Below are 22,664 nucleotides of genomic sequence, written 5' to 3' on the forward strand. Positions count from 1 at the left end.
TATTTAAGAAAAAGAGTATGGGAGATGGGGATATCCAAAGGGAAGGACTACACAGAAAAAGGGGGGCCTTGGAGACAGGTTCAGGATTTAGCCAGGGATGAGCTGCCCATTGCTCCCCGGGTAGGGGTCTCTTGAGGTTAGGGGATACGTGCTTGTGAGGGAATGGCACGGGCATGCTCCTTGGAGAGCGAACACTGGGTCCTTTGTCCTGGAAATCTTAGGGGAGTTCTCAGGGGAGTGACTTAATAGAATATTCATCAGCTTTCCAGGTGTGCTCTTTCAGGGTCCTGGTCTCCACTGATTGGTTGGTACGAGGGCGGGAAGTCATTAGTCAATGTAGCTGGTCCTGAGGCAGCCATGTCGCCACTTCTCTGGTTTTGCTGCTTTTCTGGCCCTAGAGTTGAAATATAATTGAGGCTTAAATGTTATCATTAGGGAGGGAAAGGTCAGGCGTCTAAACCACCTGACCAGCTATATGAAAGATCTGGGGTCCAAACTGCATGACCAGCGATATGCTGGGGGAGGATAGGTTAGTCTTTGGGTGAGGTTCTTGTTTTCCCACTTTTGCCCCTTGCTAGGCATCCAGAGCTTTCTACCCTGGTGAGTTTTTATACCTGCCCCATCATCCTTGCTCTGGGGTTCTAACAGTATCACCTCTTAAAATTATAGTGGGCAAAATTTGCCAGCGATAAAGAGAGGTTTCTATAGTCTTAAACATAATAGTTGATTGCAGGATAAACTGGCAATCAGTAAATTAGTTAACCAATAACTTAGGTTGACTTTGGTACTTCACTTTTTGTTTTGTTCTCTGTACAGGTGGCAACCATCTTCACTAATAAACTGTTGCTGGTTAAATGGGGCAAAGAATTCCTAGTTAAGTAAATAAAGCACTAGGTTGAGAATTAGATGGATTGGTGACATTTGTTATGTTGAAAATTAGCTTAGACTATAAGGGAATTGGGATGGGGAGAGGAATGGAAAAATCACACTCAAGGGCACATTTAATGTGGGGGAGATGTATACCCAGCATTAGATTAATAATTTCCTAATCTGGGGAAAAATTTTGTGATACAAGCTATGAGAGTTAACTTAAATTATATTCTCTGCTGGTAGAGGTACAAAGGATGTATAGTGATTGTCAATTTGTAACAGAACCTCTGTCTCTCACCACCAAAGTCTCCCTAGGGTATATAGATAATCTGTAATTGTTAATATCTTTGACCAACATATTTTTCCTGTTCTTTAACCAATCTACATTTTAAAAGAGCAAACTTCATCCTTTAGTTGTTCTTTGGCCTTTATTTTCAGTACTAGAGACCTGGTGCACGAAATTCGTGCACGGGGAGGGGGAAGGAACTCAGCCCAGCCTGCACCCTCTCGCAATCTGGGACGCCTCAGGGAATGTCCGACTGCCAGTTTAGGCCCAATCTCACAGGGATCTCTGCAGGATAGGGCCTAAACCAGCAGTCAGACATCCCTCTCTCAATCTGGGACCGCTGGCTCCTAACCACTCTCCTGCCTGCCTGCCTGCCTGATCACCCCTAACCACTAGCCTACCTGCCTAATCACGCCTAACTACTCACCTGCCTGCCTGATCTCCCCTAACCACTTTGCCTGCCTGCCTGATCACCCCTAACTGCCTCTGCCTCAGCCCCTGTTGCTACAGCTTTGTCCAGAAGGACGTCCAGTAGGTCATTCGGCTGTCCGGTCTAATTAGCATATTATGCTTTTATTATTATAGATGTCCATACATGAAGATGTGCACCAAAGTGAGAGTTTTTTTCTAATTCTAAGATTATTTACCAAAGCTCTGCTGTGTTCTTTTAAACATAGATATGCCTGTCTATTCAGATACATATTTAAACATTAAGTGGAATTATTGGAAGGGGAGTGGACATTATAACAATTCTGTGACCATTAGATTTGGGGAAAGGAGAGAAATTTTTAGAATTCTTCAAGTGAGATGCCTGGCACTGCCTTATCAACATCACTGAATTGTTGATGAATTAACTGCTTCTGGTTCTATCTCAACACAAGCTTTAATAGCAATAGAATTACATGTGTAATTTTCAATTTCAAGTTTATAGACATACTAAAGAAAAAGTATAACAGAGACATTAGGTCTTTAAACCCAATGGAATTGTTGTGCATGTGGGTGGCTGTGTGTTTTCCAGAGGTCATTTGTGTTATTGAATTTGCTGTTTTCTGTTTGGTTACATAGACTTGTCAGATTGCTATTATTTTTGAGAGTACATAATATTATAACAGTGAAAGCTACTGCATTGTACTTTTGCTATAGTCTTCCATTTTTATTTTGAGATTCAAAACATTCTTAGAATCATTTAGCAGTTATTACAGAATCAATGCAGTTCTTCAGTTCTTAAGTCCTCATACTACTACCACCTACATGTGGTGAAAAGATATTACTGTTGTTCTATTTATATAATAAGTATTGGACAGAGGTTATGTTTAAGATATTGTTATAATTTGTATTCAGAAGTGATCATGGAGCTTCACAAAAATAATATTAAGAAGTGGAAATAAACCCCCTGGCAATGGGCAAGGAGACACCTGATTGGTGGTGTTGCTCTTATATCAATCAGGGGCAAAGCAGATGTACAGTCCTTAGTTCATCCTAGCTTGATGCCTGTGTCGGTGGCCAGAGCTGTTTCATGCCTGCGGCACATAAAAAAAAAAGAAGTGGAAATAACACAGACAATATTTCTCATATCATTATTTAGTCAAATTGGAAATAGTAAAAATAAAAATATTTCTTATCACCTAGAAATTAAAAATAAACAAATCCCAAAATAAAATAAAGTAGAATATACACCATCCCCTGTTTATTAACTCTTCAGAAAAGGAAGATATTCTCATTTGAAAATTCCAAATGAAATTTCTATAATATCAAGAAAATAATATGAGAACCCTATACATCAGAACCTATGGGATACAGCTAATATAGGTATTTCTCATCACTTTTATAATGCCTTACACATACTAGATATTTATTGTCTTTAGCAAGTTATATTATTTCAACTAGCTTTTGGAAGATAGATAGGAGCTCAGTAATTTTTTAATTTCTCTTTACTGTTGTGCAAGTATTATAGATGTCCCCCCTTTTTTTTCCCCATTGACCCCCTTCACCCTGCACCCCAACCCCAGGCCTTCACCACACTATTGTCTGTCTCCATGGGCTATGCATATATGCATGTAAATTCCCTTGTTAATCTCTTCCCCCCAACTCCAACCCTGCCTTCCCTCCAAGATTCGTCAGTCCATGCTTTTATGTTTTTTGAATCTATTTTGTTCATCATTTTATTTTGTTCATTAGATTCCACATATGAGTGAGATCATGTGATACTTATCTTTCTCTGACTGGCTTATTTCACTTAGCATAATATCCTCCAGGTCCCTCAAAGGGTAAGAGATCCTTCTTTTTTACTGATACATAGTATTCCATGGTATAAATGTACCATAGCTTTTTTATCCATTCATCTACTGATGGGCACTTGGGCTTTTTCCAGATCTTAGCTATTATAAATTATGCTGCTATGAACATAGGGGTGCATACATTCTTTCTGATTGGTGTTTTGGGTTTCTTAGGACACATTTCTAGAAGTGGGATCAGTGGGTCAAATGGCAGTTTCATATATAATTTTTTGAGGAAACTCCATACTGTTTTCCATAGCGGCTGTACCAGTCTGCATTTCCACCAGTAGTGTACTAGTGCTAGTGATGATGTAGAGAAAATAATTTGTTTTTAATCACCATGAGACATGTTAACACCACCCTAATAAAAGATTCATAGAAAATAAAAATAATGATGCATATTTATCTAATTTTGTTTTACTTGCTCTTTCCTGTGTATACTGTGCTTTGGTAAAGAGCCCATTCACTGGAATCGTTCACATTTCCTCTGCTAATGAGGGAACTTACAAAACTATGGAGTTCTACTGTTAATGTTCTGGTGTATTAAGTATGCAGGGGCCAAGATTTTATAATAACACTCAGCTAGTGACTTCGAATATTAAGTATTTAAAGAGTTGAAAGAAGCTGGGCAGTTGTAATTATTCACTGTAAAATAAAGGAGTTCTTAAATATACAGGCCTGAAGTTATATTTTAAATAATTTAATGTAGTTACTCTAATCATGCATGTAATCATCTTTTACTTTGAATATACCTTTCTTGAGTTTTATAGTCTAAGCCTACCAGAGACCCTTTCTTCTTATTATTGATATCACCATATTGTATATACAAGTTGTATTTAATTTTATTGCATTTTATTTGTGTTCAGTGCTTTCGTAAATATATTCTGCTCTATTGTAAATATCATGGGGGAAAAATATATGACTCCATATATAAAATAAGGCTATGTAAATAGCTGAAGGAAGAAAGGGGAAAGGATGAGCAAAAGAAATGGCAAAGCCAGGGAGGCATATTCTTAAACTCTGTGAATTTAATTTGATTTTATTGTTCTGTATTTTAATTAATTATTAACCCGTATACTGAGAAGAATGGTGTTAGTGAAAGCTGAGTCTTTGGCAAGAAATGCCTTGGCTAGTTGAGAGGACAGCGTACCATCAAGATTTCTGAAGTCCATCTAATGTTAAAAAGGGAATATTGCTATGAACAATAATTTCTAAGCAGAGCTGATACTCAGAGGAGAATATCTTTGACCTGTCTCTAAGCTAAGTCAGGGCTTTATTTCTGTTAGTCAATAAGAGAACTCCTCCAACTTGGATAGAGCTAGTGATAACTTTTTTCTCAAGTTAAGGCATCAAATAGCTGATGTTGAGTAGTCTGTCAGAATCAAGGACTGGCTGGCTTAAAATTATGTGGAAAAGCTATATCTATTAATATCATATTAAGGAAAATGAAGTTTAATAGAAATAGGCTTATTATTTTTAGAATTTATGATACTTGTTATTTTTTAGTGCTTAATAATTTAGCCAATTGTTTTATTTACATATAATTTATCTTTTGTATATTATTTATAATAGCCTGTCATATTTTCATCCATTTTTCATGCTAATGAGATTATGAAACTATCCAATTATTATTGTTAACTATTCATCCTGAGAGCGGCATTAAAATTTCCAGACAAATTGTTGGTGCTAAATATCCCCACATCCTTAAAGAAGGAGTAAATGATTGCAAGAATATCACATTATTATCTCAATTACATGTAAATCTAAAGATAGAGAATATCACCATTCTACAATAGGCTTATATTTGCATGGTTAAATTATTCCATTATGTGTATACATACACACATACAGAATATATGTATCTTACCCTCTAGCACAACTTATTCTTTTTTTTTTTATCTTAGGAAAAACCTTATTGGAAAAGTATTTTTTTCTTCAACATTATCCATTAACATGGTTGCAGCTTTGGCTTTTTCTTTTTATTCATTTATTGGGGTGATGTTTGTTAATAAGATTATATACTAAGTGAAAAGGTTAAGAAACATATAAAACTGAAATCAACAAATGAACAAGCAAGAAAGACAAACAAAAATACCTTATTTTGTTGTTGTTATTAATCCTCACCAGAGGATTTTTCCATTGATTTTTGTCTTTTTGGAAGAGAGTGGAAGAGAAAAGGGGAGAGAAGGAGGAAGTGACGGATGGGGAGAGAGAAAGAGAGAGAAAGGTTGTCTCCTGCACATATCCCAACTGGGACCAGAACCGAACCTACAACTCAGGTATGTGGCTTGACCGGGAATTGAACTCGTGACCTTTCCACCGAGCCACACCGACCAGAGCAAAAATACCTTCTTTTTATGCCACTTCACTTTACATTCTATCTTCTCCATTCCCTGACGAAAGTCACAAATTATTCTTTTCAACTGTGTTCTCCCACTTGATCTCTTAGGAATCTTCAGAACAGTTAACTGTTTCTTTTACAAACATGACTTTTCCTAGGATTTTGGTATCCCTGATCTTGTTTTCCTCTTTCCTCTCTGTTACCTCCACTCAGTATCTTTCACTGTCTTCATCTGTTTCCATATCATTATATGTAGTAATCCTCAGGGTTCTGTGCAGGCCTCCTGTTCTCCCACAAGACAGATATTAGACAGTCCTATAGACTTGCATCTTACATTTGCCCTGAGCCTGTTATTAGCTCCAGCTGTAGCTTCTCCTGTTAGCTCTAGGAGACCCATATAGCCAGTGCCTACTCAACCCAAGCATGCTCTAATTAACATGTCCAAACGGAATTTATTTTCTTTTCCCCTTAAAGCCATTGTTCCTTCAGAATTCCCTATATGAATAATCACCGTTATCACTTCCCAACTTACTCAGGTCAGTCTCTAAATTCATCCTTGACTCCTGCTTCTCCTTCCATATTCAATCAATCAGAAAGCCCTTTTCATAAATCTCTATTTCCCGATAACTCTCATTCCATCATTTTAGTCAAGTTCACTATCATCTCTTACCTGTGTCTTTCCTACAACAGTTTCCTGCATCCATTCTTGTTCCTCCCTGATCCATTCTTCAGACTTCAACTAACATAACATTTAACCTTTTTTATTTTTCTGCTTAAAACCACAGTAGTTTCATTGCCTCATACTTGTAGAGGCTAAAAGTTCAAAATCAAGGTGTTGGCAGAGCCACACATTCTCTGATGGCTGAAGGTGGGAATCCTCCTTGGCCTCTTCTAGCTCTGTTTTCATAAGACAATGTATCTGAAAGATGGTCTTCAAAATGTTCTATAATATCTGTTAAAAATGCATATTTGAGTCTCCACAAACATCCCATATCTACTAAATCAATCTCTGAGGGTTGACTCATGGATTCTCTGTTTTTACTAAGGTCATGGCACAATTCATAACATATGTGCACACAATTTTCTCATGACTTTACAGCTAAACAGAAATGTTTATTCATGGGAGGAGACTCAATGAGAAGATATTCTTATTTATGGTTAATAGTTATTTTTATATTTGTTCTTTGCATATTTTATACTAATCTACTTGTTTTATAGTTTATTTATATCTAACATTTTTTGGCAAGTTAACTCTCCTTTCTTGAACCAAAACCACCACCTGTTTCACAACTCTGCAATCGTAGCCTGCTCACTCTCTGAACCTCTCTTTTTGTTTTTACTGCCAAGGACAAGCCTTCTTCTAAATCTCTCTCTTCCTGGCTTCCCCAGCCCTTCTTGTTCTTCAATCAGAGGAACTGACCTACAACATTGTATTTCAAAAGCTATTTATGTAGAACGAAATTAGAATGAGAAATTCATCAGGACTCAAAAAACTTGTTTCCTACTACACTACACTTTATGACTTCTCTCTTGAAATCAGTAAAAGGTAGCCCTATTATATCAAGTCAGAATGAATATAGTGATCTTAGTAATAAGTGCAGGGTGTTAATATATGAGTATAAACACAGTTGGCATATAACATGGAAGGCATCAGTAATTGAAAGTGACAAACTGTTCTCCCTCCTAAAAACTTGATAATATGAGCAATTTTGCCTCCAGAGAAGAAATGTGAAGAAGCGAGAGAAATATTGGTAGGGATTAAGGAAAATCAGAAGGATAATGATTTTCTTAAGTCTTTAATTTTCCTTTTTCTTTTTTCCTCATCATTTTAAAAGAATTTTTACTAAGTTTTATTCATTCAGCAAACATTTATTAAGCACCTACTCAAGCACTTGGTAATTTAATTTGTTAAGGCCTTTACAGTTACAGAAAGTTCTTCATTTCATAGTAGTGTGGACTGCAGTGTCTTGCTAATTGAGGGTACTTGAAGAAAGGTGGTTGGGAACAGATCTTCAGTTCAGACAAATGGGAAGAAAATCAGCAATGCCCAGCCTTGTCCCCATGATCACCATGATGTTCGTTCTATTTAAATGTCATTTAAAACAGAGGCTGCCAAGTGCAGAGTTAGCAAAGTTGTTACCATTTTATATAAACTGCCTTTTCCACAGTATATAAGTTCCAAATTTGGGGTGTAATGAAATTCAACATACCAGAAAACTATTTGGCAGGTGGAAATATTATATCAGGAAGAGGTAAAAAACATGTTTTAGGTTGTTTGAAAGGGTAAACTAGACCAAAATCTCAAATCCTTCGTAGAATGAAACAGTTAAAAATAAATACAATTACCGAAATAACTCAAGGGTCATTCTTTACTTCTAGGTAAAGAAACTGTAAATCAGTGATGCATTTTTATCCTTACTTTTCCTAGTGACCCTTCATACTTTTCACATTTAAAGATCTAATTGTTTAGCTGCAGCAGTACGAAGTTTGAAACATTTGTATGTTAAATACATGTCACTATGTTTTTAACATTTACTATTAGCCTTTTTTTTGTATAGTTATCCTGGGAAATCAAATTTCGTAGTTGCATATTAAAAATGTTTCTTCCTCTGAGTTATAGAAATCTCTGGGTCTTCTCATCCTAACTCATCAAATTACTAAATGCCACTTTTCTGAATGTGGACATTACAGTTGTGCACAAGTCTGTTCTGAATGGAGCAGTGCCCTGTAAATAGCAAGTGAAACGAGCAGAAAAAAATGCCCAGAGCCAGAAAAAAATTGAATTGTCACTGAATGAGCACTAAAAGATGTCTAGAGTGTTATATTGATGATTTTTTTTTTTGGGGGGAGGGGGGGGCGTGTCCTGGGAAGAAAAGAGAGATGTTTAGAAGTTTTTGGTAGGAGGATGTTAGGGGTGAAGTTCTTGATGGGAAACACAAAAGAAAATAAATATTGTCATCTTTGGTGAAAATAACAATTGTTGTATTTGGTAGAATATATCCTGTTTAGGATTGGCCCAAGCTAGTAGCTGAACTGATCTGAGGGGACAGCTCACACTTCCAACAGACATTAGAGGATGCTTTGAATCAGCATTAGCATGTCCACACAGCAGTTGCTAGGAAGGTTATGTTATGACAGGTTTTTTTATTCCTTTGCAGCTGATTTAATTCATTATTGATTTGAGATAGCTTTTGTAGCAATGTTTTTCCACAGTGCATTTATAAAATACATTTTCTTCATGAAGAGCCATGGGCACAGATAGGATAATTCCAACTTCTGATGTATATCTGGATCTTGCACTGTGATCTTCCTTATGCAAGTCCTTTCGTGTATCAATGACATTCCACGGCATTTAGAAAAAAATGGCTTCTGGCACAATTCTGCAGAAAGGCTAGCAACAACAGACATAGCTATTATATACAGGAATCATTGCAATGACTTTTACAACCCCAGGGTATAAATGTCCTGTTTATTCCAGCTCTTCTCCCAGAATATCCTATAACATATGCAAACTAAATAAACAAGCCATGTTATATGAGAAATAAACCTGCTACTAAAAATTCATTTTGTTAACCTGATTTCTACAGGTGCTAACACAGGATTTAACAAACAAAGGTATGTAGTGAAAAAAGAAAAGACAGCTTTTATCTGCAACATTCTCACATCTTCCACAGAATCATTGCTACAGGTTATTTCTTTCTTCCTTTTCCCCAAAGTCAAAAAAACCTTGCTAAAAAAAAAATTATTACTAATTTTTAAAAAAATTGCTAAACTGGAATTATTCCAAAATACATCAGTATGAATTATAGTTTATTGTTCAGTAAATTAAGTAAACACTGAGCAAACAGTAGTCAGATAGAGTCCTACAGAATTGACTTAATTGATAGATTTTAAACTTTATGCTTATCAAATCTATATTTGAATTAGTTTAAGATTAATATAATGTTTGTTTTCTCTAATAAACTAAATGGTTCCCATTAAATCCAAATACACCCCTTATGATAAATTAGATTCCCACATGTATTTATATTCATTTCTGAATTCTTTTTTCATTTATATTTGTTTTATTTTATTTCCTTGCTAGTACCAAGAGGTTATTAAAATAATATTATACATTTGGCACTATGTTTTTACATGAATTATAGAATGTCGTTTCTCACTCCCCTGTGGAAAAATCATTTTGGTATATGTATTGTGATTGAATTAAATGTATGTATAAGTAGGGAAAATAAACATATTGTTTATTTTATAGTTTTCTTTTATGTTTCTTATTAGTATTATTCATATTTGAGCCTTGCTGTTGCTGTTATTATTGAGATGTTTTATTTTATTATATTTTCTAGTTTTTTAATGGATAGAAAGATTGTTGATTTTACAAGAAGTTTGGTGTAGTGATTAAGAATGCAGACATGATTTTTTTAATCTCAGCTCTGCCACACCAGCTGTGTGGTTATGTGATCGTTTTCTTTGTTGTCCATAAAATAGAGATAAAATATTAAATATTTCATAGAATTATAGAGGATTAAATTAGTTAATATATGTAGACCACTGCTGGCACATACTAAACACTGTAAGTTTTCATTATCATTAATTATCATCATTGTCATTTATCAGCCACATTGTTGTTCTCATTGTTTATAAGTTTTTCAGTGTTTCTAGTTATATATCATCTGCAAATTACTGATAAGTTTTTCTCTTTTCCAATTTTATATATTTCTATTATTCAATTGCTTCACCCAATTCTTCATAACAGTGTTAAAGAACAGTGGCAATGGTGGATATCTTTATATTATGCTTAGGTTGTTTGTAATGTTTTGCTGTTTTTTGTCTTAAGAGATAAATTTTCTCATGATGAAAAGATCATGAATTCTGATTTCTTGAGTTTTATTAAATGTCTTTTCAATATGTTCTAGTCAGAGTTTAAGATAAGCCATAACTTTTGACTCCTGAATTCTGTCTATGTTTCAGGTTTGGGAACCAGCCCTTAATGTAGGCTCTCTGTGCAGAGGGCATCAGTCCCCCCAGAAACTGCCAAACTTTTAGTTTAAGCCACAGTTATATTTAAGGTTTTTGCTTGCCATTGGGTGGAAATATCATGAGAGTTCATAGAATGGGCAATCCTGTGAATTTGGGAAGGAGTTAGAAAAAAATTGACTAGACTTGAAGAGCATTGTGTTTGTGGGAGAGGGAGATCTCCACACATTCTTCCACAGGGATTCACTGAAGCCTCCAGCCAGACAATATTTGGTCATTTATTTGACATTCTTTGGATATATAGTGAGGGAAGTGTTGGGACAATTTCCCAAGTAACAAGGAAAACCTAAGCAAAAATGGTAGCATTTATTAGTATCACTACTAGGAAATGGGTAGGAGTGAGAGAGAAGGGTGATCAAGTAAACACCCTAATTCAAGTAAAGACTCTACCTTGAAAAGTTAAGAGTTTGGGATGAAAATGTCAATGAGACTAACTAAAATACTGTGACCTCTAAGCCACCAGCTGGCTGTACCCTGAATCTCTGCTGCCTTTGAAAGCTGATCATAACGTTCTATGTGGAATCGCAGTTCTCTCACATTCCTGAAGGAAGTATCACAAATTCCACTTTTAGTTCAGCTGAGTGGAGTTGCTGTCATGTTTAGCCTTTTAATCTTGTTTATCTCGGCCTAGAAAGTTTATCAGGTTCTGGTCTTATTTTGAAAATTATTTCCAGAAACTTACAGAAACATACACAGTAGCATTCACCACCACTCCTGACATACATTGCCACATTGACCCCCTTTTTGCCCCAGAAATCACTTATACGAGAGTGTTCACTTAATGTAACCTCCATCTCTTCTTGCCCTCACTTCAACCAATTTAAACTATGAAATATTTCCCAGGTACTTGTCTTGAAATGCGTAAGTTCTTATTAATCTAAGATTATATAAGCATGTTATACTTTTTGAACAACACTTTGCTAAGCTTCGCAATTTGAATTATTCCTGAATCCCTTTAATAGAAACTCCTCTGGTGATGTTAAGTATTATGTACAGGTTTCTAACTTTTGTCCCAGGAGGTAAGCAGGAATTTTTGCACCTGTTGCTAGTTGAAAAATCAATCAGAAATAAAGTCATAGAATTCTATAGCTAAAGTATATATAAGATACCTACCCCTGTCCCTTCCTTTTATACATGAGATAATTGAGAGCTAGAGAGATGAAATATCTCTAAAATGTTACTATATATCAAAGGGGAAATTACTCTCCTTACAGAAATTTAGCTTACACACAATTTTTCAGGGGCACATCTGTGAAAATTTTAACATAAAATTCATAATCACTGAAAAAAACTTTTATGTCCACTGTTCTTTGGGTTTATATTCATGTACATGATCTCTCTTTTATTTGAAGGAGAGAAATATCTCTCTAGTGTGAGAACTACATTATGCAGCTTCCAGAGCATGACGGTTTTATTTCAAACTCCATTTCAGATGCTATATTTCTATAATAGAAATAGCAGGCTCCCTTATTTTCTCTAAAACCAAGAGGGAGAAATAAAAACACCAACTTGCCACTGAAACAATTTATTGTTTTAAGTATATGGATAAATAGATCCTTGTAGATTGATAGTTTCTGAAGGTAGTTTTTCATTGTTAAAATTTCTTTGAGATGATAGTTAATGTCTGTGCCATTCACAAAAGCTTGTCTCATACGTGAGCTTGAACTATCTAGCACTAAGAAAGAAGAGTCTATATATTATAGACATGTGGAAAAATAAAAATTGATAGATATTTCATTAAAAAATCTCAATTTTATGTGTTTCCAACTCCTGTTAATAGTTTGCATAATTTAAGACTTTTCTCGGCAGACTGTATAGATGTACCTGCTAAATTTAGGATTTCTTTCTGCCTTTTTTTTCATTTTCTTCAAATTGTTTATTCTTTCTCACAACTTAAACTTCGATTTCTATGCTTATAATTCCAAAAATATGATCCTCCAGCCATGACTTCCCCCAAACACCAGTTTCTGTCTCTAAATGCATTCTCAACACTTCAACTTGGTAGACCTTATGCAATCTCAATTTCACACATCTAAATCTGAACTTGTCTTCCCCTTATCACTATCTCCTTTTTCCCCAATCATCCATATTCAGCACATAAGAACCATCATTTACTCAACCCTACCCTTTATCTTCTATCTGTTTTCTTATAGTGCCTTTCATATGTCTTTCTTCCTTTCCCCTGTTAGTGGTCCACTCCTTATTCTATATCATGACACAAACCAAGCTGCAGTGATGCAGGAGTGAATGGGAAGAACAAAGTACAGATGAGAAGGTAGAGGGTTAGTAGCTGGGGGGAAACCCACCCCTTGGAGAGTAATTTTGTTATTTGCTATAGTGTTTTAATTTATTTTCCATTGTGGATGGAAAAATATTGGATATTTTGTAAGCCAAGGAAAAGTAGTGAAAAGAGAAAGACTGAAAGAAAAAAGAGGATAATGAATAGAATAAAGCTCTCAATTTCCACTTAATCTAGATCTTGATAAAAATCCACTTTTTTTTATTTGATTTCATTTTATTGTTGACATTATAACAGATGTCCTCCAAGTTTTCCCCCTTTTCCCTCTCCTCCCAGCCCCTGCCCCACCCCAGGCCTTCACTACACTATTGTCTGTGTCCATTGGTTATGCTTGTATGTATATGAGTTCTTAGGTTAATCTCTTCCCGTCACCTCTATTATCCACCCTTCCCCTGCCTGAGATATGTCAGTCTGTTCCATGCCTCCATGTCTCTGGTCCCTTTTTGTTCATAGTTTATTATGTTCATTAGATTCCACTTACAAATGAGATCATGTGACATTTGTCTTTCTCTGACTGGCTTATTTCACTCAACATAATACTCTCCAGGTCCATCCATGCTGTTGCAAAGGATAAGAAATTCTCCTTTTTTAAAGCTACATAGTATTCCATTGTGTTAATGTACCACACCTTTTTTATCTATTCATCTACTGATGGGCAATCCAGATTTTAGCTATTGCAAATAATGCTGCTATGAACATAGGGGTGTATATATTATTTCTGATTCACGTTTTGGGCTTCTTAGGATATATTCCTAGAAGTGGGATTGCTGGGCCAAACGGTTGTTCCTTTTTTTTTTTTAGTAAATTCCACTCTCAATTTCATAGTGGCTGCACCAATCTGCATTCCCACCAGCAGTATACTAGGGTTCCCTTTTCTATTAATAATAATAATATTATTATTATTATTATTATTATTATTATTGATATTCATTAGTTCCTTTATTTTTTTATTTTTTGTCTGCTTTTTTTTTCTTTATTGATTAAGGTATTACATATGTGTCCTTATCCCCCCATCACCTTCCCCACGCCCCCACTCATGCCCTCACCTCCCTGTTGTCTGTGTCCATTGGTTAGGCTTATATGCATGCATACAAGTCCTTTGGTTGATCTCTCCCTCTTACCCCCACCCTCCCCTACCTTCCCTCTGAGGTTGATGGTCTAATCTATGCTTCTCTGTCTCTGGATTTGTTTTTGTTCATCAGTTTATGTTGTTCATTATATTTCATAAATGAGTGAGATCATGTAATATTTATCTTTCTCTGACTTATTTCGCTTAGCATAATGCTCTCCAGTTCCATCCATGCTGTTGCAAATGGTAAGAATTCCTTCTTTTTTACCACAGTGTAGTATTTCATTGTATAGATGTACCACAGTTTTTTAATCCATTCATCTGCTGATGGGCACTTAGGCTGTTTCCAAATCTTAGCTAATGTGAATTGTGCTGCTATGAACATAGGGGTGCGTATATCCTTTCTGATTGGTGTTTCTAGTTTCTTGGGATATATTCCTAGAAGTGGGATCACTGGGTCAAATGGGAGTTCCATTTTTAGTTTTTTGAGGAAACTCCATACTGTTCTCCACAGTGGCTGCACCAGTCTGCATTCCCACCAGCAGTGCACAAGGGTTCCTTTTTCTCCATATCCTCGCCAGCACTTGTTGATGGTTGATTTGTTGATGATAGCCATTCTGACAGGTGTGAGGTGATATCTCAGAGAAATATACACACACAAAAAAAATGAAAGAATATACCATGTTCATGGATTAGAAGAATTGATATCATTAAAAAAATGTCTATACTACCAAATTAATCTATACATTCAATGTAATTCCTATTAAAATACCAATGGAATATTTCACAGATTTAGAACAAATATTGCAAAAATTTGGATAGAACCAAAAAAGACCCCAAATAGCCACAGCAATGTGAGAAAGAACAAAGTTGGAGGGAACACAATACCAAATGTGTGGTACCTTTTTTGTCCACAATTGTCAATTTGGTTTACTATCCAAGAACACATCATTCATCTCTGACAATCTAATTTCCACTCAGCCATTCATATGTAATATGAATTAGGTTATCCAAGTCCAATGCATATATTAGAACTAGTTTCTTTAATTAGTATACTGAGTTATAATGCAATTTCTCATATTACCAGAGCTGGAATTAATGCAATTCATAACAACAGTCATTATACTTAAAGTGAATGTGCTAAAAGAGCTGCTTTTCCTAAGAAACCCGAAACACCAGCCAGAAAGAATATATGCACCCCTATGTTTATAACAGCACAATTTACAATAACTGAGATCTGGAAACAGCCCAGATGTCCATCAGGGGGTAAAAAAGCATGAGTGGAATACTATGAAGCTGTAAAAAAGAAGGATTTCTTACCCTTTGCAACAGCATGGACACTGACAATAGTATGGAGAAGGCCTGGGGTGGGGGTGGGGATGGGTGTGGAATGGAGAGGGTCATTGGGGGAAAAGGAGGCACATCTGTAATACTTTCAAAATTAAAGATAATTTTTTTTAAGCATGGAAGAAGCCAGTCTAAAGATCACAACAACATGGAGAAGGGAAAATCTGAGCATACTGTAAAACTGGCCCAGAGCCCTGGCTGGGCTGTTCCTGAAGCCCAACCTACCTCTAGAATTTTGTTTCTACATCAATAAATTGCTCAAATTATTTTCTAAGATGCTTCTATTTATTTTTATTTTTTTTGTTAATTCTCACCTGAGGATATTTTTCCATTGACTTTTAGAGAGAGTGGAAGGAAAGGGAAGAGACAGAGAGAAACATCGATGTGAGACACATCGATTGGTTGCCTCCTACACATGTCCCAACCGGGGCTCAGGGATTGAGCCTGCAACCAGGGTATATGCGCTTGACCAGAATCAAATGCAGTTCATGGGCTGACACTCTAGCCACTGAGCCAAACCAGCTAGAGCCAAAAAAAAAAAAAAAAAAAGCTGCTTTTAAAGATACACAGTGCTCTCTCATAAGGAAAAGTCTTCTTCATCTCTTTCTATCACATTTGAACCAAGAGCTTGGTAGTAGTCAAAACTGTAATTAATGTTTTCCTGCATCTGTGACTAATGAAAGTGTAAACCTCAGTAGTAACACAGTTACACTGTAGACTGGGAGATCGTTTCCTGTTCTCCCGTATGCTATACCAGTAGTGATTGATATCAAGAGCCTGAAAATATTTTTACTGGCTACAGTTTGTCTCTATAATATTCTCAATATGTGTGTTGCTTGTATGTTTTTTTCAGTCAAGAGAATCCATCCCATTAAATGACCTAAAGTCAGAAGTTTCTCCCCGGATTTCAGCAGAGGACCTGATTGACTTGTGTGAGCTCACAGTGACAGGCCACTTCAAAACACCCACCAAGAAGACCAAGTCCAGTAAACCGAAGCTCCTGGTGGTTGACATCCGGAATAGCGAAGAGTATCCTTTGTACATGCGGTTTTAGAGGGTGGTCCTGCCTTATTCATATTGCGTCCTTTCCATTTACAGGGCTTGTGGTAAAAACAATGAACATATCTGGGATTCCTCTGAATTCAAATAGCTAAGTAACTCTCAAACCGGATGCCAAAGTAGACTTGCATAATGTTTCATAAGGTAATATTACATACCAGAGGCCCAAAAATGCTTTCCAAACAAAACCAGAATGTTGGGATATTTTGTTAGTTTTTGTGTTTCTCTGGTGTGTATTGTTCTTGGGGGATTTGAATCCTTCTTGCTCTGGCTAAAATTTTAGCAAAGATGAGAAGTATTTACCTGGTCTAACTCATAGGCTAGAAAGAGTTTGCTAGATCTCATCATTAAATTTATTATAATTTTCAAAATATTGACTTATAGAGAACATGTTAAAGTATTTTTCACTCACATTAAATGTACTATAATTTCTGGTGATTTTGCTTGGCATTAAAGTATAAACAGGTACAAAATAGTAACAGTTAAATCTTTCTCCTTATTTTTTCATCATCTATTAGATTTTCAAATTTGTTTTTGAACACAGCAACTCCCTTTTAAAATAAAGTTTTTCTTTGAAACTCAATATATAAAATATAAATGAAGAGTTTTATAATTAATACTAGAAGCCCAGTGCATGAATTCGTGTACCAGTGGGGTCCCTCGGCCTAGTCTGTGGGATCAGGCCAAAACTGGCTCTCCAACATCCCCCAAGGGGTCCTGTATTGCGAAGGGCGTAGGCCAAGCCAAGGGACCCCACCGGTGCACGATCGAGGCCGGGGAGGGATGCGGGAGGCTGGCCAGCCTGGGAGGGACCAAGGGAGGGCCCCAGGGCATGTCCGGCCCATCTAGCTCAGTCCCGATCAACCAGACCCCAGCAGCAAGCTAATCTACCGGTGGAAGCATCTTTCCCGTGGTGGTCAGTGAATGTCATAGCAACTGGTCAACCGGTCGACTATCTGCCCCCTGGTGGTCAGTGCACATCATAGCGAGCTGTTGAATGACCTTAGCATATCATTAGCATATTACACTTTGATTGGTTGAACAGACAACTGGACACTTAGCATATTAGGCTTTTATTATATAGGATTCTTCATAAGTTAACATTTATAGCATTTCCTTACTATAAATGAGGATAATATGTAAGTGAGTGTTAGCAGGTTGGTGGTTTTTCTCATATTCTAAAATTGCCATGTAAATTTTCATGTGAATATTTTTAATCAATTTTAAAATGAATTCAAGCCATACATTTACAGAACTTCTGAAAAAATTCATAAAGTCTTTGATTACTGAAAATACAATTTGAGAGGCCACTAATTCAAATCATATATCCCCACCTCCTTTTGAAAAGTTACTACTTTCTATTTTCCCTAAACTGTGAGGTCTCTGAGTATGGTGAGAGTATAAATGCTCATGTATCTGATTGTTTAGGCTTCACGGATACTGGAAGTTCCTTAGCAGAGTAGGTGAGTGCACTGACTCCCAAAACAAGCATTAATTTCCATTTGACTGGTCAGGGACTCCTGGTCTATAAGTTCTTCTTATTTGTTACTTCAAAGGCTTAAAATACTTTAAATTTTTTAGCTTATGGTTCTTTTGGTTGAAACTTTAGTCATAGTTTTTAATAAAATTATCAAAAAACATAGCATTATAGTGTATGCTATGTTTTCATTTTAAAGACTATTACTAAAATAATTAATCCAATAAAATGGATTTCCAAGTGGCAAAATGGGAGTTGGGAAAAAACAGAAATCTGATGCGGTAGTCTAAGCTCAAGGTAAATGAGTGTCTGAAATAGGCAAGTAAGTGGTAATGGTAATAGAGAGACAGGAGGATGGGATTTATTAATGCAACAGGATGTTAGATGTTGCCACTGGTGAGATGTCAAAAATAAAGTTTTAGACTGATATGGTGATGCCATTCAAAGAAAGCAGCAGTAGATTTAGAAAGGAAAAATGGTATCTAAAGATGTAATTTTTATATCAATTAATGCTACTTAGTTACATTATATATGAGAAAGGCATGGGTTTAATTCCATATTCCCTTGTAGCTATTGATATTCTAAAGGTGTAGCCTTTACTTTGGGCTGGCTCTATTTAGTTATAATTAGTTAACATAGCAACAAACAAGTTAACAAAAATGCTGGTATGCTCTGGATAGAGAGATACACTGAGTGGCCAGATTATTGTGATCTCTGAATGCATAATAACCTGGCCACTCAGTATATATCCTATATAATAAAAGTCTAATATGCAAATTGTCCCCTCAACCAGGAGTCCAACCAGCAGGCAGGCCGGCCAACCACCCATGTCCCCGCCCCTGGCCAGGCTGGCCGGACCCCCACCCATGCACTAATTCATTAATTCATGCACCGGGCCTCTAATACATATATATATATATATATATATATATATATATATATATATATATACACACACACACACACACACACACACACACACACACACACTGAGTGGCCAGATTATTATGCGTTCAGAGATCACAATAATCTGGCCACTCAGTGTATAATGTCACTAAGTGTGGTATGCAAGAAAAATGCTGTGTTCTTTTAGGATTTAGAGAATTATAAGATTCTTTCTGTGTTCAATTTTGAGCCATCAAATATGTTAAAGGAATTTTAAAATATTTTTGTAAAGTAAAGGAACTTCCTAGAATATGAACATTTACCTATGTAATTTACCTATACAGTATACCTGTATTATTCTTAAAACTGCTATTTATTCTATCTGCTTGATTAAAGTATAGTGCATGTGTTGGCAGTATTGTTTTGGAGACTGATTTAAGAACACAGAAAATCTTCAGGTTTCAGAAACCGAGAAAACAGTGCCCATCATCCTTACCTGTTAATACTGTTCTAATAATTGGTTGTAAAAAAAATCAAAATACTTTTTCTGATTTATTTGTATTTTGGGTTACCAAATTTTGTTTAATGTGAAAATTTATCTTTGTTATAAGCACACTCGAATGCTTTGGTAATATCTGCCAAATGGAACGTTGAGCAGAGTGGTAGGTTTTGGGGGAAGGAAACAGCTTACTGCAATAGGATAAAGTCTCCAGTTACCAGAGAAAAGTGTTTGCAGATCACAGAGTCTATCAGGGTAGTAAACAGCTCTATTAAAAAACACCTGACCAGATGACTGCTATTATAACTAGATGTTTTTATAGCTACTGTTATTCCATAGTCACCAATTTTCTAAAATGTGCTGAACAAGTTGTATATAGGAGACACTCAAATTTGGCATTAGCTTGTAAAGCTTAGTATAGTCTGAGCATTGTATTTTATCTTTATTTCTGATTTTCAAAGGAGAAAACCTGATTGGCTCAGCCTGCATCAGATAACCATTCACCCTCTCTCCCTACTGTGCTGTCAATCATGATTGTGGCAGGATCATCTGATACAAACGTGACAGCTGAGGCTCACCCTTTCATCAGGGTCAGTAGTTGACGCCCTTTCAGCAAGAGAATGGGGGGGGGGAGCGGGGCGGGCAGGCAACTCAAACATGTCTGCTATAGTATTTGACCAAGATAGGTTTGTATTGCTTTTGCTACTATAAAAACACTAAAAAAATATAAAGTGTTCATTGTTGATAAGGGCTAAAGGCTTTTTGATAAATAAAATATCTGGCAACTAATTCAGTCTGGTAGATGCATATACATTTGCAAATAATATTTGAGTCATTAGGTTCTTTGTGTTATCAAAAATTTTCATTTTAAGGTATGTTCTTACTGAAAATAAAATCAGACTAATGACATGCTGAGAACAAAGTCATTACTGGTCATGAAAACTAAAGTTGAGAACATTGAATAATTGTAAATGTTTGAGAGAGTAGTACTGATGAAAACCAAGCCAATGATCATAAATTCTTTCCTTTCTAGAAGACTCTAAACAATGATATATTAATGTTTATTCTGTCTTTCTTTTCATTTTCAGAACTTTTTATAGTCCTTTATTAACGCCAAATGTTCTTCTTTAAAGGAAAAATGAGGAAGAAACAGCTGACTAAAATATTTTAAATGTAAAGTATGTGGTCAGTCTACACCATCTTTCTTGAGAATAGGAGCCTCAAATTTCTTCTGTCTCCATTCCATTTCTTTATCTAAATAACTTTTCTTAATTCTTCAAATGTTAATTTGGCCATCACTTACTTTCTCAGGAAAAACTTTACCTGTTCTCTCCAAATGGACATATCCTACCAAAGCATCATATGTATCTCCTTTAGACCTGTTTTTATAGTTGTTTTATTTATATGAATAGTTATTCAATGGATAATAATATTTAAGAATATCTTTCTCTATAGACTCTATATAAATAATCATCTTTTTAGTTGTACTTTTTACTTACTAAGGAGGGAATATATTTTTTCTTTAAGATCTTAAGGTATTTCTAAATATTTTAAGCTAATATGTGCTTTTCATTTCAAAAATAAAATTTATAGTCAATGATGAAACCATCAGAACCCTGCCAAAGCACAAATATAATAAACATCAGTCCCTTTAGAGACCATAAAATTGAAGAGTGGAAATGTCAGCTAAATTTACTTGAGAAGTAAACCAACAACAGAACTGTTTCTAACCAGTGCTGTTGACCTTAACAATTCTAAATAGAGTCCCATTTAGCAATCACTTACCCAAAGTAGATAGGCTTTTGCAGTATCAAATTATATCTGGGAATATCTGCTTGGCTATATTACTTTCAGAGCTTAGGAGTAGTCATAGTAGTAGTAATGAACTTAAAGGCATGATTATTATGTGGCACATGCAATTGCCATTGATTTGCTGCACCCTGACCACTTTCACAATGCTTCATTTAATCAGGAAATTCTTTACATCTTTGGCCAGTCATCTTTCTTTCTCTTTTTCATTACATTTTCACATTTAACTTTTTTTTTCCCTTGGAGGTGCCTTGTTTCATTTAGATAAAATACTCATGTGAACATGGAAGATGTTTAGAACTTTCAGAAGTTCATAAATAAAGCCAATGAATCATCAAAATAGAAATTAGTAGCAGTTTATTGTGCACACACCAAAGAGACAGTTTGCAAACCAAGAACACTCACCAAAGCATCAAATACTGAGGTTCAGAGGCCTGTTGTCATAATGCAGTTTCTACAGTGTGGAGGCAATGACTGTTTATTGGTCACAGTACTTGAATTTTCTTAAATGAAAGGGAATTGGTTAGTGGTTACTTCCGATCAATTTGGGGGAACAAATTGAGTTTCACTTATGATTTTCAGAGACATAGGCAAGAAGTGAACCAGGTCAAGTCAGCGTTGCTTGTCTTGGAAAATAAGCTAAATTAAGTATACTTGTATGACCAAACCAGTTTTGTCCGCTCAGGGAATTTTCAACTCTGGTGTCTGTGTTTGATTTTTATGGTACTATCTTCTGGGAATCAATTACCTCTCTCTCTCTCTCTCTCTCTCTCTCAAGTCTGCACACAAGTGTTTTCCTTAAACTTTCCTTCTCAGTTTTATTCGGGGTCACATTTCAGGCAGCATCAACATTCCATTCAGCACTGCATTCACCGCGGAAGGGGAACTTACCCAGGGCCCTCACACCGCTGTGCTCCAAAGCTTCAAAGGAAAGGTCATTGTCATCGTGGGGAATTCTGCAAAGTACACAGCAGAGGTAAGTGTACTCAGAAATGTCACATGTGCAGAATGAGTTATTTACCTGCCTAGAACAGATTGTCTAAAAGTTTATTTCTTCAAGAGTAGATCACATATCAAATGAACTTTGAAGATCTACCTATATTCTTACATAGAAGAGTTTGTCCGCCGTTTCCCAGTAAAAGGATTCAAGCTTTCTTCCTCAGTGTTGCAACATCAAGTCCAATAGTAAGTTTAGAAAGATCCAAATGATAACCTAATAGCCTAAGGTGTTCTTTAAAGAAAAAACTTTCTGAAATTGCAGAGAAGTAGCCTCAATTCCTTTGAATGGAACAAAAAAAAAAAAAAAAAAGGAGCTTGATTAGAGATTCAGAAAGCTCTTGGTAGACTGTTGGATTTTCAGGTTTGTTTACTATAGGCTCAAAGCTTTTTGATGATAGAGAATTCAGGAAGGAT

General features: G+C 35.8%; 1 protein-coding gene and 1 pseudogene across 1 annotated transcript in view; both read left to right on the plus strand.

Annotated features, from left to right (window-relative positions):
* The window catches only part of TBCK (TBC1 domain containing kinase), a 182,805-nt gene that overhangs the window by 138,068 nt on the left and 22,073 nt on the right, over positions 1 to 22,664 (plus strand). The window contains exons 24-25 of the mRNA XM_008150249.3: positions 16,376 to 16,551; positions 22,068 to 22,227. Coding sequence (XP_008148471.2) covers positions 16,376 to 16,551; positions 22,068 to 22,227 — 336 coding nt within the window. The remainder of the gene's footprint in view (positions 1 to 16,375; positions 16,552 to 22,067; positions 22,228 to 22,664) is intronic.
* Positions 2,545 to 2,689, plus strand: LOC114234684 (small nucleolar RNA SNORA48; annotated as a pseudogene).

Source organism: Eptesicus fuscus, chromosome 2, assembly GCF_027574615.1.
Source record: "Eptesicus fuscus isolate TK198812 chromosome 2, DD_ASM_mEF_20220401, whole genome shotgun sequence".
NCBI lineage: Eukaryota > Metazoa > Chordata > Mammalia > Chiroptera > Vespertilionidae > Eptesicus > Eptesicus fuscus.